The following is a 14,949-nucleotide window of genomic DNA, read 5'->3' on the forward strand; positions in this document are numbered from 1 at the left end:
GTTCATGATTGGTGGGAAAACCCTTTTAGGCAAAGCTTTGCTTTGGCATTAGGCATCTGGTTTGCATTGTATAAACAGGAAACAAGCTGTGGATATAAGGCGCGCAATAGGGTCTTACCAGTGTAAAATATGGTGACTTTTTAATAGGAAAACCGCTCACCTGGAATGGTTGTGAGACTCACAACCAGTATAGAGACATATAACCGCTGCAGCCGATCCCACGTGCCAAAGGCAGAAGCAAAACAAAAACCAGGATAATTGTGGTGTACTCCGCGCTGCTGTACAAAGAAACACTCCAAAAAATAAAAGCAATGTGGAGGGTTTATTCTACGCGTTTCGAAGAGATATCCCCTCTTCTTCCTCAGGAAAATCCACCATTGGATGGTAGATTTTCCTGAGGAAGAAGGGATATCTCTTCGAAACGCGTAGAATAAACCTTTTATTTTTTGGATTGTTTCTTTTGTACAGCAGCGCGGAGTATACCACAATTATCCTGGTTTTTGTATTGTATAAGACAGTCTTCTAAAGTAAGGGTCCGTTTATACACACAGACACCGACTGGCGGCACAATTCAACTGCCGATCGGTAAACTTGCCTATCGGCAGTCGTTTGAATGTCTGTTACACAGACAGACCAAAGTAAACGATGCACACTGAGCGATCTGTACTAGTTTAGTGTAAATCAACGTCTCTGGTTCTCGTCAGCTCGAGTCCTGTTTACACAGGAAGATGGATCCCTAGAACGATGTCCTTTTATGCTGCACAAAAGCTCATGTCACCCGATGAACCCGCATTTGGCACGACAGCTTTTTTTACATACTGCGATAGTCGTGAAACAAGCGATTTTTAACAACGTTCGTTCGTGATTATATCGCATCATAAATGCTCCTGAAGACACAAGCCCATTGGCCACCTAGACACGGTCTCATAGTCCTCTTGTAGAAGGTTTGATCTTCTGAGGCTTGGACTCAAAGATCCCGAGGGCTGTGTTCTGTGCACACAATGCCCACGAATGCCTTCTGCTCTGCGTGCCATGTGTGGCCGGACCTGTAGCACACACCGGGGCTGGGCTGACTTGGCTTCGGCCTCCTGTGAGACCTGTGAGATTTGTGATGAGGAGCCGTCTTCTCCCCCGCAGATGTGCGAGCACTGATCTTAGGATTTAGGAGCTAAAGGGAAGGTAAACAAAGGCTGTAGGAATATAAACATTTGGGGCCGGGGTCTCCTTCCTCCGTCTGGGCGCATTGTGTCCTCCAACGTTGTGCTAATAAGAGGCATATGGTAATTTGGGTGGAGCATTGAATATTGCTCGCATTTCTTGGCACCGGTTCGTCTTTCCTTGTGTTCTTGGCAAAACTGTTTGCAGTAATTTTCCCACCAATATGTTTTTATGGGCTTCACAAAACACAGATCCTCGGAGCCAGGTATGAGGTATGGATCATACAGACTGGTCCGACGCTATCGACTGCCGTGAATAACATTGTGACTATGGCACCTGCTGGGGGGGATTGATGAAGGCTGCAAGTGGACGGTCAAAGTAGGAAAAATGGGCAAGAGTAAAGATCGGAGTCCCTGTATGTAGAGTGGTCTGTACTTTCCAAATGTAGAGGGACCACTGGAGAACCATCAATGGGGTCATCGAGGACAAGGACTCACTGAGGTACAGAAGATGAGTCTGGCAAGTCCAATGTAGAGCGGCGCACATTACTGTGTAGTCAGAGACCGGTTATAGTTCCCATGCTAACCCCTAACCACCAACAAAAGCCCCTGCAATGGGCACGTGAGCATCAGAACTGGAGAATGGAGCAATGGAAGAAGGTGGCCAGGTCTGATGGATGTCATGTGGATGTCGTGTGCGTCACATACCTGGGAAGAGAGAGCGCTAGGACATGCACTCCCTATACATGATAAAGATCTAGTACTCCCCCCCTTGATAGCAGTGACACCCCCTAATGCTAGCCGCTCTGCCACCTGCAAACAAGGGGAACGGCAGAAAGATCAAGGTGGTGACTTGTCTCCAAATTCTCCAGATCTCCATGCTTTTTAATGCAAAACATTTTCTTGGTGATTTGTACACTGCAGTTAGAAAATTGTTGCCACTGGCCTATATACCGTACTGGTCGTCTTATAAGACACACCGGATTATATGACGCACCCCAAATTTAGAGGGAAAGAAAATGGGGGGTTATGGGGTCCATCTTATCTGGTGGTGTCTTACTGGAGGGGGGCGGCAGCGGTGGTGAATCAAGGTCACAGGAGACAGGGGCGGTGCTGGAGTAGGGTAATGCCGCGGGCCCAGATGCTCGCCGCGGGCCCAGATGCTCGCCGCGGGCCCAGATGCTCGCCGCGGGCCCAGATGCTCGCCGCGGGCCCAGATGCTCGCCGCGGGCCCAGATGCTCGCCGCGGGCCCAGATGCTCGCCGCGGGCCCAGATGCTCGCCGCGGGCCCAGATGCTCGCCGCGGGCCCAGATGGGCAGGCGGAGCATCCAGAAACTGTCGGCGGTGCTGGCTTCAAAGAAATGGCACTTGGAGTCGGCGCGTGCGCAGATGGAGCTCTTGGCTCAATGACAAGCAGAGATCTCATCTGCGCACGCGCCATCTCCGAGCGCCATTTTCCTTAAATTCACTGCTGGGAGGTCAGAGGCGGTGCGTGCGCAGAAGAGATCTTAAGCCGAGAGCTCCACCTGCACCCATGCCATGCCAGTGCTATTATTAAAGCCCGCACTGCTGACATTTTCAGAATGGCGGCCTCTGCCTCACAGCCCGCAGCACTGCCCACAGTAAGCCGGCAGCACAGCACCCGCGGCCCGCAGCATCTCCTGTAATCTACATTCAGGTTGTAATACTCGCCCTTCATTTTCCTCCCAAATTTTTGGGAGGAAAAGTGCGTCTTATCAAAAAAATTACGGTATGTAATTTATGTTCCTTTTTTTCCACTAATATGTATAGTTTCTGCATAGCTTGATACAATCCCTTCCCTATAGTGTCACTCATAGAAGTGCAGCATAGAGGAGAAAGTCAATGCCTGCTGCTGAGAAAGCCGTGGACTGTCTTCTCCCCTCCCCCCCTGCATAGACTGACAGGTCTCCCCTTTTGTGTGTATGGGGTCTCGTCAGTATGGGGTCCGGCCTCAGACTATATATGGTATTTCTAAAATGCCATAACGTTTCAGTATAATATACCTGGCTGCTATAATGGAGCCGGACCCATGTTGTTCGGAGTTCAGAAAGCAGCCGAGCACAAGCCGTATAGTAGGGAAATAGTAAATGTGCCCGGAGGATGCTGATGATGGCTCACTTTTAGGCATGCACACTTATGTGACTCTCTAACAGGGATAAAAGTGCTCTGTTTTGCCCATCATTCGAGGGTCCAGTAGTCGGACGCCCACCGATCATCAAGGTGTCGCCTATCCTGAGAGTAAGTGATCACTGCTTTCACCAGACCACACTTTTGAGGCTTAAAAAGGATTGGATCAAGTTATTACTTTCTCCTCTGTCTAAAGGATCAGGGGATACGTTATTGATAGTTGGGGGTCCGACAGATGGGCTCCCCAATGATCATGGGAACAGGGCTCATTAGTCCAGTCTGAATGGGTGATGGTGCAGGATGCGCCCTCTATTTATTCTCTATAGGGCAGCCAGAAATGGCCAAGAGCTGTACCCGATTCCCTCTGTATTACAGCGGGTCCCAGCGGTCAGACAAAAGCCATCTATAAGATATCTCTGACCTATTGATAACTTATTAACCCTGTACAATTCGTTTTAAATGGGTTTTGCTGCACTTTATATATTGATGACCCATTTTTAGGAGAGGTCACCTAATATTAGATCAGTGGAGAGTAGACCCCGCAGCACACTGGAAATGACGCGGACCCCCACTGATCTTATATCCTTTAGGTTGGTGATTGATAAAGTAACTGAAAAAAAAAATGCTGTAAATCGACAATAAATGACCTATTGTGTATATAGTACTATATATTGCAATCCGTATTAAAAAATAAGAATTGGAAATCTTGAATTTTCCCGCTGGCCACCAGGGCTTTTTTAGACTCTTCACTTCCTGTTTGTTTCAGGAAATTCACATATACTGTATGATAGCTGCAATGAGCAGTCTGTGACCCGATCTTTTTATATTGAGGCATCTAATGAGCCTGTGCAAAACTCATTGAGAAGGGAGGGGGAGGAGGTCAGCTGTGATATCACCTATTGTGATGGCGGAGTCCTCTATTATCAGCTGTGTAGAGGTGTAATAATCAATAACCAGTCATTGTAATCCTGCCTCTGATGATAATGAGACTGCTGAAAACTCTTCCTGAAAGAACAAGAAGTTTAAGACTCAAAAACAAAACAAAAACTGTGGTCGGTGTGAAATTTTCAAGATGGCTCATTTTTGTTTTCTTTTTGCCGTTGGCTCAGATAAGATTTTCTCTATTTTTTTATTATGATTCTGATCTTAATGATCCTGTTTTAGCAGCGATTCGCTCCCCTTCCCGGTGACCTGTCTGTAGGGGGCATCCTATCAGGGTTAGGCTATTTATACCAGACCCCTTTTCCATTGTGGCTGATAATACAGGCTGAAGCTGGCATATTTCAACACTAGGGGGTGGTGCTATTAATAAAACACCCCTTGCTTCGATGACCCCCTTAACTCTTTCTCGTCAGTAGTCTTCTGTTGTCAGTATTGGTGGATGGCGCCCAGGAGCGGGCGTTGGTTTCGTCCGCGGCATCAGACTCTCTTTGTATTTTGTCTGATTCTCCGGTCTGAACCCTACACCTCCCGCGGTGCAATGGTGTCTGGCTGTGTTGCCTCCCGCGGTGCAATGGTGTCTGGCTGTGTTGCCTCCCGCGTTGCGATGGGTGTCTGGCCGTGTCGCCTCCCGCGGTGCAATGGTGTCTGGCTGTGTTGCCTCCCGCGGTGCAATGGTGTCTGGCTGTGTTGCCTCCCGCGGTGCGATGGGTGTCTGGCCGTGTCGCCTCCCGCGGCGCGATGGTGTCTGGCCGTGTCGCCTCCCGCGGCGCGATGGTGTCTGGCCGTGTCGCCTCCCGCGGCGCGATAGTGTCTGGCCGTGTCGCCTCCCGCGGCGCGATGGTGTCTGGCCGTGTCGCCTCCCGCGGCGCGATGGTGTCTGGCCGTGTCGCCTCTCGCGGCGCGATGGTGTCTGGCCGTGTCGCCTCCCGCGGCGCGATGGTGTCTGGCCGTGTCGCCTCTCGCGGCGCGATGGTGTCTGGCCGTGTCGCCTCCCGCGGCGCGATGGTGTCTGGCCGTGTCGCCTCCCGCGGCGCGATGGTGTCTGGCCGTGTCGCCTCCCGCGGCGCGATGGTGTCTGGCCGTGTCGCCTCCCGCGGCGCTCCTGTGTTTTTGGTGTGGGAGAGTGAGGGGCGGTGTGGTGGCATCCTGTAGGTGCGGGGCACACCGGGAACGAATTGTACAGGTTGTGCGCTATTCCCGGAAGCTGTGTTGTAAGTTTCCAGCCAGGCGGTGTCAGCCGCACGGAGGATCCGGATATTTATAGCCTGTGCTTGTTGTCTGCGGCTGTCGGAGATCCAGTCCTAGCGCTTCCTGTTTCCACTGCCCGTGACGCCGATCGCTGATCCTCGCCCTGTGGACGGTGACGTGATGTGTCCTCTCCGGTGTGTCTGGGCGACCTCCAGACGACCGACCGGTTTCATGGAAATTCCGAACTTTTTTTTTTTGCTTTTGTTTAACCCTTTCACTTCCAGGACTGTTGTATATTAACCTCAATAAAACCTAAATCAGATTTCTGGCTTCTGTACGTTCAATGACTGGGGCGGTGACGAGAGCTTTGGGCCGTCACTTGCTTCATTAAAGGAAATTTTTCTTAATTGGCAGCGTCACTTTCTTTAATAAGGGGAACTTTGCAATTAACAGCATTCACAGTTCAACCCCTTTAAGGTGAGAAGCTGCGTTCACCCTCCACTAGAGGGCACCCAGGAGCTTACTGCAGTCAACTTTGAGTTCGGGTCAAAGCAGCGCCCCCTGGTGGTCGCAACAAAAGGCTAAAATTTAGTAATTCAAGACTTTTTTTTTTATCAGATTATTTTTATTAAATATACTTTACATTCAAATTTAAGACCTAAACCTTATATATGACACAGACCCCCCCCCCCCCCCTTAACACATTAGAAAGGCAGTCAAAACTTTTAACCCCTTCCTGACATGTTATGTACTGTTTTATCTTGGCATGGGAGTTTATGGAAGGGGTCCAGGAGCTCACTCTGCACCGTACACAGCAGGTGCCAGTTGTGCTGTACCACAGCGACCGGAGCTAGATCCTATCGCTGATGTTTAACCACTTAAATGCCACTGTCAATCTCTCAAGTGGAACAATTGCTCCTTGTGTCCTTTCTGGTGCCCATGGCCTCATCACCATGACTTGACATTGCTGTATGTGTGAAAAGTAGCTGTGGTATACAGATCTAAGGTTCAAGGTGCCTAAAAAGTATTTCAAGGTAATAATTTGAACACACCCCCCCCCCCCCCCCCTTACTTTTGCTTTGCAGTTCCAAAAATCAAGAAATAAAATAAATAAATATAAATTTTGATATTTCCGAATCCTCCAAAAGTCCTTCGCTTGACAATATAAAATGAATTCACCTGTATGGTAAATGCTGCCGAAATTGCTGGGATTTTTTTCGATCACCGCACCTCTTCCAAAAAAATTAAATTTAAAATGTCGCCTGCTCACTAAATCAGTGAACCCCTTTATTCGCCATGCAACACCCCCCCCCCCCCCACTTTTCAAATGGCTCCATCGGGGTTTTTTTGTTTTCACCGTTTTCCAGTGTGTTACATGGTAATAGGAATGGTGTCATATAAAGCTTCTTGGAACTGCAGTGATATAGTTATGGGGATGGAGAGACTCTGGGAGTCAAAGTGAAAAATAAAAAAAAGCCATAAAGTGGTTAAAAGATAGTCTGTTAGTGATTGTTGGGGAGCCCCAGCATTACGGGGGACGCTGCCTTTTACATGTGGGCACAGCAGCTTTGTCCCATCCACTTGAATTAGACCTGTAAATCTAACCTGGTTAATCTCCCAGTAGGAAATGTTGGATCTAATGGATTTTTGTTTTTTTCCGTGGCTTCCACTAATGATTACAGGCAATGGCTGAAATGTAACACAATGATCTCATGGGATAGGGAGTGGTGGGCATCTGGGGTGACTGCCATAGATATGGCCGTAGTAACATAGACATATTGCTCTGGACTTATTCCGCCCGGCGCGGCTGAGGGGCAGCTTGCTGCAGCAGAAATCTTCTTCCATGCTCTGTTATCAATGGAAACCAAGCAAAAATAAGCAAAAACTCTACTTCTTAAAGTAAATAAAACAAGAATGTGCGTCTCCACTAGTTTGTTTTTTTCGGGACCAGACCTAATGGCTTCACATATGCCTATAAGGCTGTTATTTCGGGTCTGGAGATTGCGGTCCGTACAGAGGCGCGTGTGATGGACCCTGCATGGGATCTGTGCCGGGTACTGGCAGCCGCTGCGTCAGTCATTTTACATCTCCATAGGTCGTGCCAGTCAGAGAACAAGGATTGGGGTGGGGGGGTAGACGCCGGTTTATCAGAAGTCCGTAGCTCAGTAGTAATGCCTTCCTCAGGAGGATATACCTCGAGTATGCACAGATCAGTGGGACCCCTCGGCTCATACACAGGCGTCTCGTATTGCCGTGGTCCTGGCTCGGGTTCTCGCCTCTTCTCTGTACAGATGGAGGACATCTGCTGCGAGTGGTGACACTTAACCAGGGAGCGGGGGACAGCTGGGAGCCTGGCCAGACCTTAAAGAAGCATTGTGCCCGGGCGAGACATGGCCGCTAATGAGCGCTGCAGATCTGCCGGCCGCGGCTAATTCATCCAGGACCGCTCGGCGTCTTCCTTTCTTTATTCCCCACCTGTTTATATCCGTTACACTCATCTCCATTATAAATGGATTAAGTGATAAATCAGACAATGCTGTATATGAAGCCATGTGCTCCTACATGAATGTGGAGGGTCCCGGGACGGTCGATGTGGCATGGAGCGGTGATAAGTAGGGGGCCGGGGATTTTTCCCACAATCTTTATCCCCCACTTTGGGGGGAGAGGGGCGTTCTGTAGAGCCAGATATGCCATTCAGATTGAGTTTAATACTACAAATGCAGAATGTGTTTGGGTCCCTATGATAACCCTTCCTGTCTATGTCCTAGGCTTGTTGTTGGATGTGTATAAATTCCCACCCTCAGTGCAAAACTTTCTCTGTCCAAACCAGGTTAAGCTGTAGAGCAGTAGATTGACAACCGGCGGCATGCCGGCTGCGGTGAAACTACAACTCCCAGCATGCCCGGACAGGCTGCAGCCCTATATTCTTACAGTACTGTGCTCTGTACACTCATTGTAGCATTGATAAGGACACAGTACTGGGAACAACTGGTCCAAATGCTGTCTGTACCCCAGCGTGCCAGAGCACCGGACCCCCACCGCGGCTCGGGACCTCGTCCGTGTGTCTTCATGGCAGAAGAGCTTTACTTTATGGCTGTGTCCTTTTTATTATAGCCTGACTGGCATCTGATCATACTTTGCTGCACCCCATAGCAGCGAGATCTCTAACCTGTGGCTCCTCCCACCAGACTACAACTCCCACCGTGCTCCATATATATAACCACATCCTTTACATCTTAAGGCTATCAATGTAACTGGCTGGCTGGATGGCCTTACATGGCTTAGATAGGGTTAATATAACATTGGTCACATATGGCAGTGACAGGCTGGACCGTCCGATTGTAACCTTGAAGACACATAGGAGACGGTGGACCTGTATACACAAAACGGATGATTTGCGCAAATATTTATTTTTTTTTCTGAATTTTTGTTTTTCTATACATTGTAGATACTGTACACTAATCCCTCAGATTACATGTATTAATTGGGTATGGAAGGGGGAAAAATGAATATATAGTAAAAGCGATGCTGAATTGTAAAGCGCTGCGGAATATGTTGGCGCTATAGAAATAACGATTTATTATTATTGTTTATTATTTTTATTAATAATAATAAAAATATTTATTATTAATATATATATATATATATATATGTATGTATATGTATATAATTTTTTTTTTTTTTTTTTTTTTTTTTTTTTTTATTAGGGAAAAAATATTTAATACTTACATTTTTGTCCCCCTTGTCCCCTGCAGCCTGTCGCTGAGCCCATCCCAATATGCAGTTTTTGTCTGGGAACCAAGGAACATAATCGAGAAAAGAAACCAGAGGAGCTCATATCATGTGCGGACTGCGGAAATAGCGGTAAGTGTTATCCTGGGGGGTGCGGAGTGCTCCTGCTTTGTGCCTAAAGTGGGGTTTCTCCCACACCTTCCTGATCCCTAAGGCCCCTTTCACGCTGCTTTATAACCTACATTCACTGGTCCTATTGGGGCTTCTGTCCAAACCCCCCCCCCCCCCTCCCGCAAAACTGGTTTTGGATGCATGCGCCAACGGGGCCACTGACTATAATGGTGCAGATGAAGTCACAGTGTCCTCTATCGTGCACCATTTTCGGGTGTATACGCTTTCTGCAGGCGGACACCCAGATGCAGTCTACTGCGACTGGGTGTCTGCTTCCAATAGGCATATACCCCCAAAAAGGGTGCAGAACACAGCACACGCTGACTCTTTCTGCACCGTTATAGTCAATGGCCCCATTGGCGCATGCGTCCAAAACCTGTTTTACAGGGGGGGGTTCAGTCGGAAACCCAGACAGGACCAGTGAACGGAGGTAAAAACGCAGTGCAGTGTGAAAGCGGCCTAAGAATTTGGTGGGCTCTTCCTTTTTAATGGAAATCTGTCTGTTAAAAAAAAAAGTTTTAACAATGTATGTAGTGGTTAGTAATCTGCAGGAAAAATCTTGTTTCAAACATTGGCCAATTGAATGAGCGGCTACAGGGAGAAAGTGAGGTTCTGTTCTCCCTACAGCTATCAGGGCAGTGGCTGTGAACAGTCACTACATAGAGAGAGCACTGATTGACCTCCTGCTGCGCAGAGCCAATGCCCATCCAGTTGCCTTGTTGCTGACTATGCACAACCTCCCCGATGGCTAGAAGTGAGCAGCTGCCTGGAGAACTTATCCTAAATTTTCTCCCTGCAGCCACTTTTCCAGTTGAGTAATCTCACATATGTGATGGTGTTTATCTGAAATGATCTCTTTGGTTGCAGGTTAATACCCATTTGTATTTTTTCTTTGCTGACAGTTTCCCTTTAAGGCATCACAATAAGTACAAGCCGTAGCTGTCAGGTTTCCCGTCATTGTGCCTGAGTGAGAAGGGAATGTGCCTTGTTGTAGGCAGACTGGCCAGCCTCGGCGATTGCAGACCGGCTGCAGGGGTTTTCAATATTTGCTCAGTATTTTGAGGCTTTCGGAGAATGTTTACACAGAATTTTTTTTTCTAATGCGGACTTTGAAACGGATCCTGCAAAAAAAAATCTTATGTGACCTTCCCCCGAAGTGTCTCCACGGTGTAATTATCTACTTGTGCCACTAGGTGGCGCTCCAATCTAGGATAACAGGCGTCACTTTACTAATGTGCTGGAAAAGGACTTTAGTCCCCAGGGAAAAACAAGGAGTCACAAGTGTTTAACCCCTCGGAGTATCTCTAATCGGAGGGTGTTTGGTGCACTGGGTTAGGGGGGGTATTCAATATTTCAGAATTGAGTTTCTGTAAGGCTATGTGTGCACGTTACGTACTAGCCCTGCAGAAATTTCTGCAGCGATCTAAAGAGCACACATGCGCTTCGAATCGCTGCAGAAAATGTCCGTAGAGAAAAAAAAAGCCGATTCCATGCGCTCTGCCTGCAGCTCCTGCCATAGACCGAGCAGGGGCTGCCGGCAAAGCGCACGGAAGAAGTGACATGTCACTCCTTAGAACGCAGCGCTTCGGGCAGCAGCCGAAGCGCTGCGTTCTAAGACGCCACGTGCGCACGGCCCCTGCACAATCTCCATAGACTGTGCAGGGGACGCAGGACGCATGCAGTTACGCTGCGCTACAAAGCGCAGCCTAACTGCATGTATTTACGCAACGTGCGCACATAGCCTAACATTGTAAAACATGTGAGCAATGCTTTTTTGCAACGTTTATATCCTGGTTTTCTAGTGTAAGCTGTTTGATTACTGTATTTTTCGGACCATAAGACACACCCTTGGTTTAGAGAAGGAAAATATAAAAATGTAAGCAAAAAATGTGGTCATGACACACTGTTATGGGGCGAGGATCTGCTGCTGACACTGTTATGGGAGTAATGTCCCCAAATTCTCTACTAAGGTACCCCATCCTGGTAATGATCCTCCTTGTGTGTGTTTGTGTGTGTGTGTGTGTATATATGTATATATATTACACACACACACACACACACACACACACACACACACACACACACACACACACACACACACACACACACACACACACACACACACACACACGTCACTCGTCCTGGTATAGCCCCCATCCTGCTATATAAACTGCCATCCTGCTATATACCCCAGCCTTGCATATGGCCGCATCCTGCTATATACCCCTGGTGTATGGCCGCATCCTGTGGCACACAAAAAAATAAACGTTCATACTCACCTTTCCTCGCTCCACGCAGCATCTCTCCTCCTCCGTCTGTGCCTGCAGCATCGCTCTTCCTCCTGTCTGTGCCGGGCGCGGCTGTCCACACATGATGATGGCGATGACGTCATTGCTGTGCTGTGCTAGTCTCCACACACACAGCCGCGGCCGTCAGACAGGAGGAAGAGCGATGCTGTAGGGATTGTGGCCGGTGAGTTATACTGATTCACTGCACCCCGCGCTGATGATGATGCGTGGGGGGCAGTGTATACAGCCGCACATGATCACTCCAGGCTGTAGTTGCCAGGGGTGATCATGTGGGCCGGCTGTTTACTATGCGCGCACCCCCCGCCCATCACCCCGCCCAACTGTCAGCGTTGAGAGATGATGTGCAGGTTGATGGGTGTGCATATGTAATGAGCGGGCCCTCGTAATCACGGTAGGCGCTGCTAGAGCCTGCGCATGCCACCGATGACCCGCGCCACCGCAGCCCCCTCATACCCCGCAGCCATGCCCTACATTCAGACTATAAGACGCACCCCCCACTTTCCCCCAACATTTGTGGGGGAGAAGGGGGGCTTCTTATAGTCCGAAAAATACGGTAATTCCTCAGAGTGTGCATATTCTTAAATATTAAAGGGTATCCGACCATCAGTCCTAAAAAAAAATGAAGGGTCGGTGGGACTGATTTGAGAGCTGTTGGGTGATGCACAGCCGAGAGTGGCACCGTGCAGCCCCCAGAGGTCAGAGCCCCACGGAGATCATTGAGTGATCTACCTCTATTTTAGGAGATGAGCTGCCCCTTATAATGACTGATTTCCTGAGGCTCATGTGTCTCTTCCTTCTTTCTCCTTAGGTCACCCGTCCTGTCTCAAGTTCTCTCCGGAGCTTACAATCCGTGTTAAAGCCCTGCGCTGGCAGTGTATTGAATGCAAGACCTGCAGTTCGTGCCGTGACCAGGGCAAAAATGCTGTGAGTGCTTCCATGGACTTAATATGGACGATACAATATAGTCATCTGCGTCTAGGACTCCGATAACCACAAACGCCACAAGGGATCGGTGCATTTCTGATCAATAAAGTATCTTCTGTGTTTCATAGGACAATATGCTGTTCTGTGACTCGTGTGATCGAGGGTTTCACATGGAATGCTGTGAGCCGCCGCTTACAAGAATGCCGAAAGGTAAGGTCCCCGTCCTGCGGGGGCAACTACAGGGGGTGCAGACGTAGCATTTGCACCCGAGACTGCATAAATGAAGGGGCCCAAAGACTCCTCTGCCAAATTTGTAGCTATCCGTACACCACAGGCATTTAAAGGGTCTGTCCACTTCTTAGACAGCTCCTCATTAAATGACAGAGAGTCCCTCAAGTGAAAGAAAAGCTTATACTCTGCGTCCCAGCGATGTCTCCGCCACGTCTCCCATCGCTTGTTGACATCGTGGCACCTACTGTCAATCAGTGGGCGCTTCTTTGACGTTTGAGGCGTGGGCGGCACGGTGGCTCAGTGGTTAGCACTGGAGTCTTGCAACGCTGGGGTCCTGGGTTCAAATCCCACCAAGGACCCCATCTGTAAGGAGTTTGTATGTTCTCCCCGTGTTTGTGTGGGTTTACTCTGGGTACTCCGGTTTCCTCCCACACTCCAAAGACATACAGATAGGGAATATAGATTGTGAGCCCCAATGGGGACAGTGATGCCAATGTATGTAAAGCGCTATGGAATTAATAGCGCTATATAAATTAAATTATTATCTGCAGCCCATTATCGGCCCCTGATTGACTGCAGTGCGCAGTTGACATCACTTGGGAGGCGAATCTTCTCATTTTACTCAGGGACTTTGGATATTTAAAGGGGTTGTCCATTACTTTTACATTGATGGCTTATCCTTCGGATAGGTCATCAATGTCTGATCGGACACCCCGCAACCCCGCTGAATAGCTGTTTTCAGTCCCGGCAGCTGGAAATGCTCACTTTTGACGCTTCTGTCTTCTGATAGTGGCCACGGCTGGGTACTGCACATCTGCGTCCTATTGATCTGAATAGGAGGCGGATGTGCAGTACCCGGTCGCGGCCACCATCAGAAGACGGCGGGGCACTGCAACTGAGGATTTCCAGCTGGAACCCGGAACAGCTGATAGGCGGGGGTGCGGGGTGTTGGACCCCAGCCGATGAGAAATCGATGACCTATCCTAAGGATAGCTCAATCCGTATAACAGTAGTGGACAACCGCATTAAAAAAGGGTTACCCAAGTAGTGCGCAGCCCCTGTAATATTCAATCACATGTCACACTCACGTCTGTTCTCCGGCCGTAGGCATGTGGATATGTCAGATCTGTCGACCTCGGAAAAAAGGTAGGAAGTTACTTCACAAGAAGGCCGCACAGATCCGCAGACGTTACACTAACCCCATCGGGCGCCCTAAGAATCGTTTAAAGAAGCAGAGCGCAACGTAAGTGGCCTCCACCCGCCCTCCTGGGGCATCCGGATGGCTCCTTCCGGACTATTGGAAATGTCATTGACCTTTTCATATACATTCCAGGACTAAAGTCCCCTTTGGAAAAGGCCGTGGCAAACAAGGCAGAGGAAGGAAGCGCAAGATGTCATTGTGCACATCCTCATCATCCGATGACGACTGCAGGAGCTCGGAGCGGTCGCGTGGCTGCGGCTCATCCGTACATTTCAACAAGAAGACAAAGGGTCTTATCGATGGACTGACAAAGTTTTTCACCCCCTCCCCCGATGGACGCAAGGCGCGGGCGGAGGGATTGGACTATTCTTTACACCGTTCGCGCAAGAGAGGGCCACGGAAATCTGGGCAGGGGGATTGGGGTAAGGAGGAATAGACAGGTGTGATTGTGTCTTATCTGCAGCCCCAGACGCCAGTTTCTAATGCTGAGCTTTGTCTTCATTATTACCAGACAATCACGATGATGGGGATGACCGTCTGGGAATGGTTTCCGATAAAGAACTTGAACTCTTTGAAGACATCCAGCAGCAGGCACTGCAGGTAAAGGTGGTCAGCTGGACTCTGGGGGTGTACGTGGTCTCCTGTACGGGGGGTCACGTTACTCTGTGCGCTTTCTATCAGGGCTTTCCAGTGTTGTTGGTGATCAGGGACCCCATGGACATTAGCTGGATGTCTGCCGAGCGCTGGTTTGGGTGACAATGTCTCCCACACCAGAGCGTTCCTGTGCTCTCTGAGAGCGTGGGTGGCAGACTACGTGCTGATTGCAGGTAGTTAAAAGGTTAAATGTCCCAGCGCCAAGGTCACACACTCTTATCGTGCAGGTCCGATGGCCGCAGGTTGCATAACCTCTCTGCGTTGTGTTTTCGTTGCACAGATTAGCGTTCT

The 14,949-nt window shown here is 49.1% G+C and overlaps 1 protein-coding gene across 1 annotated transcript in view; it reads left to right on the forward strand.

Annotated features, from left to right (window-relative positions):
- KAT6A (lysine acetyltransferase 6A) overlaps positions 1-14,949 on the forward strand; it is a 69,119-nt gene that overhangs the window by 14,032 nt on the left and 40,138 nt on the right. Inside the window, exons 3-8 of the mRNA XM_075346406.1 lie at positions 9,192-9,300; positions 12,457-12,572; positions 12,701-12,782; positions 13,911-14,046; positions 14,137-14,426; positions 14,516-14,604. Coding sequence (XP_075202521.1) covers positions 9,192-9,300; positions 12,457-12,572; positions 12,701-12,782; positions 13,911-14,046; positions 14,137-14,426; positions 14,516-14,604 — 822 coding nt within the window. The remainder of the gene's footprint in view (positions 1-9,191; positions 9,301-12,456; positions 12,573-12,700; positions 12,783-13,910; positions 14,047-14,136; positions 14,427-14,515; positions 14,605-14,949) is intronic.

Source organism: Anomaloglossus baeobatrachus, chromosome 4, assembly GCF_048569485.1.
Source record: "Anomaloglossus baeobatrachus isolate aAnoBae1 chromosome 4, aAnoBae1.hap1, whole genome shotgun sequence".
NCBI classification, from domain to species: domain Eukaryota; kingdom Metazoa; phylum Chordata; class Amphibia; order Anura; family Aromobatidae; genus Anomaloglossus; species Anomaloglossus baeobatrachus.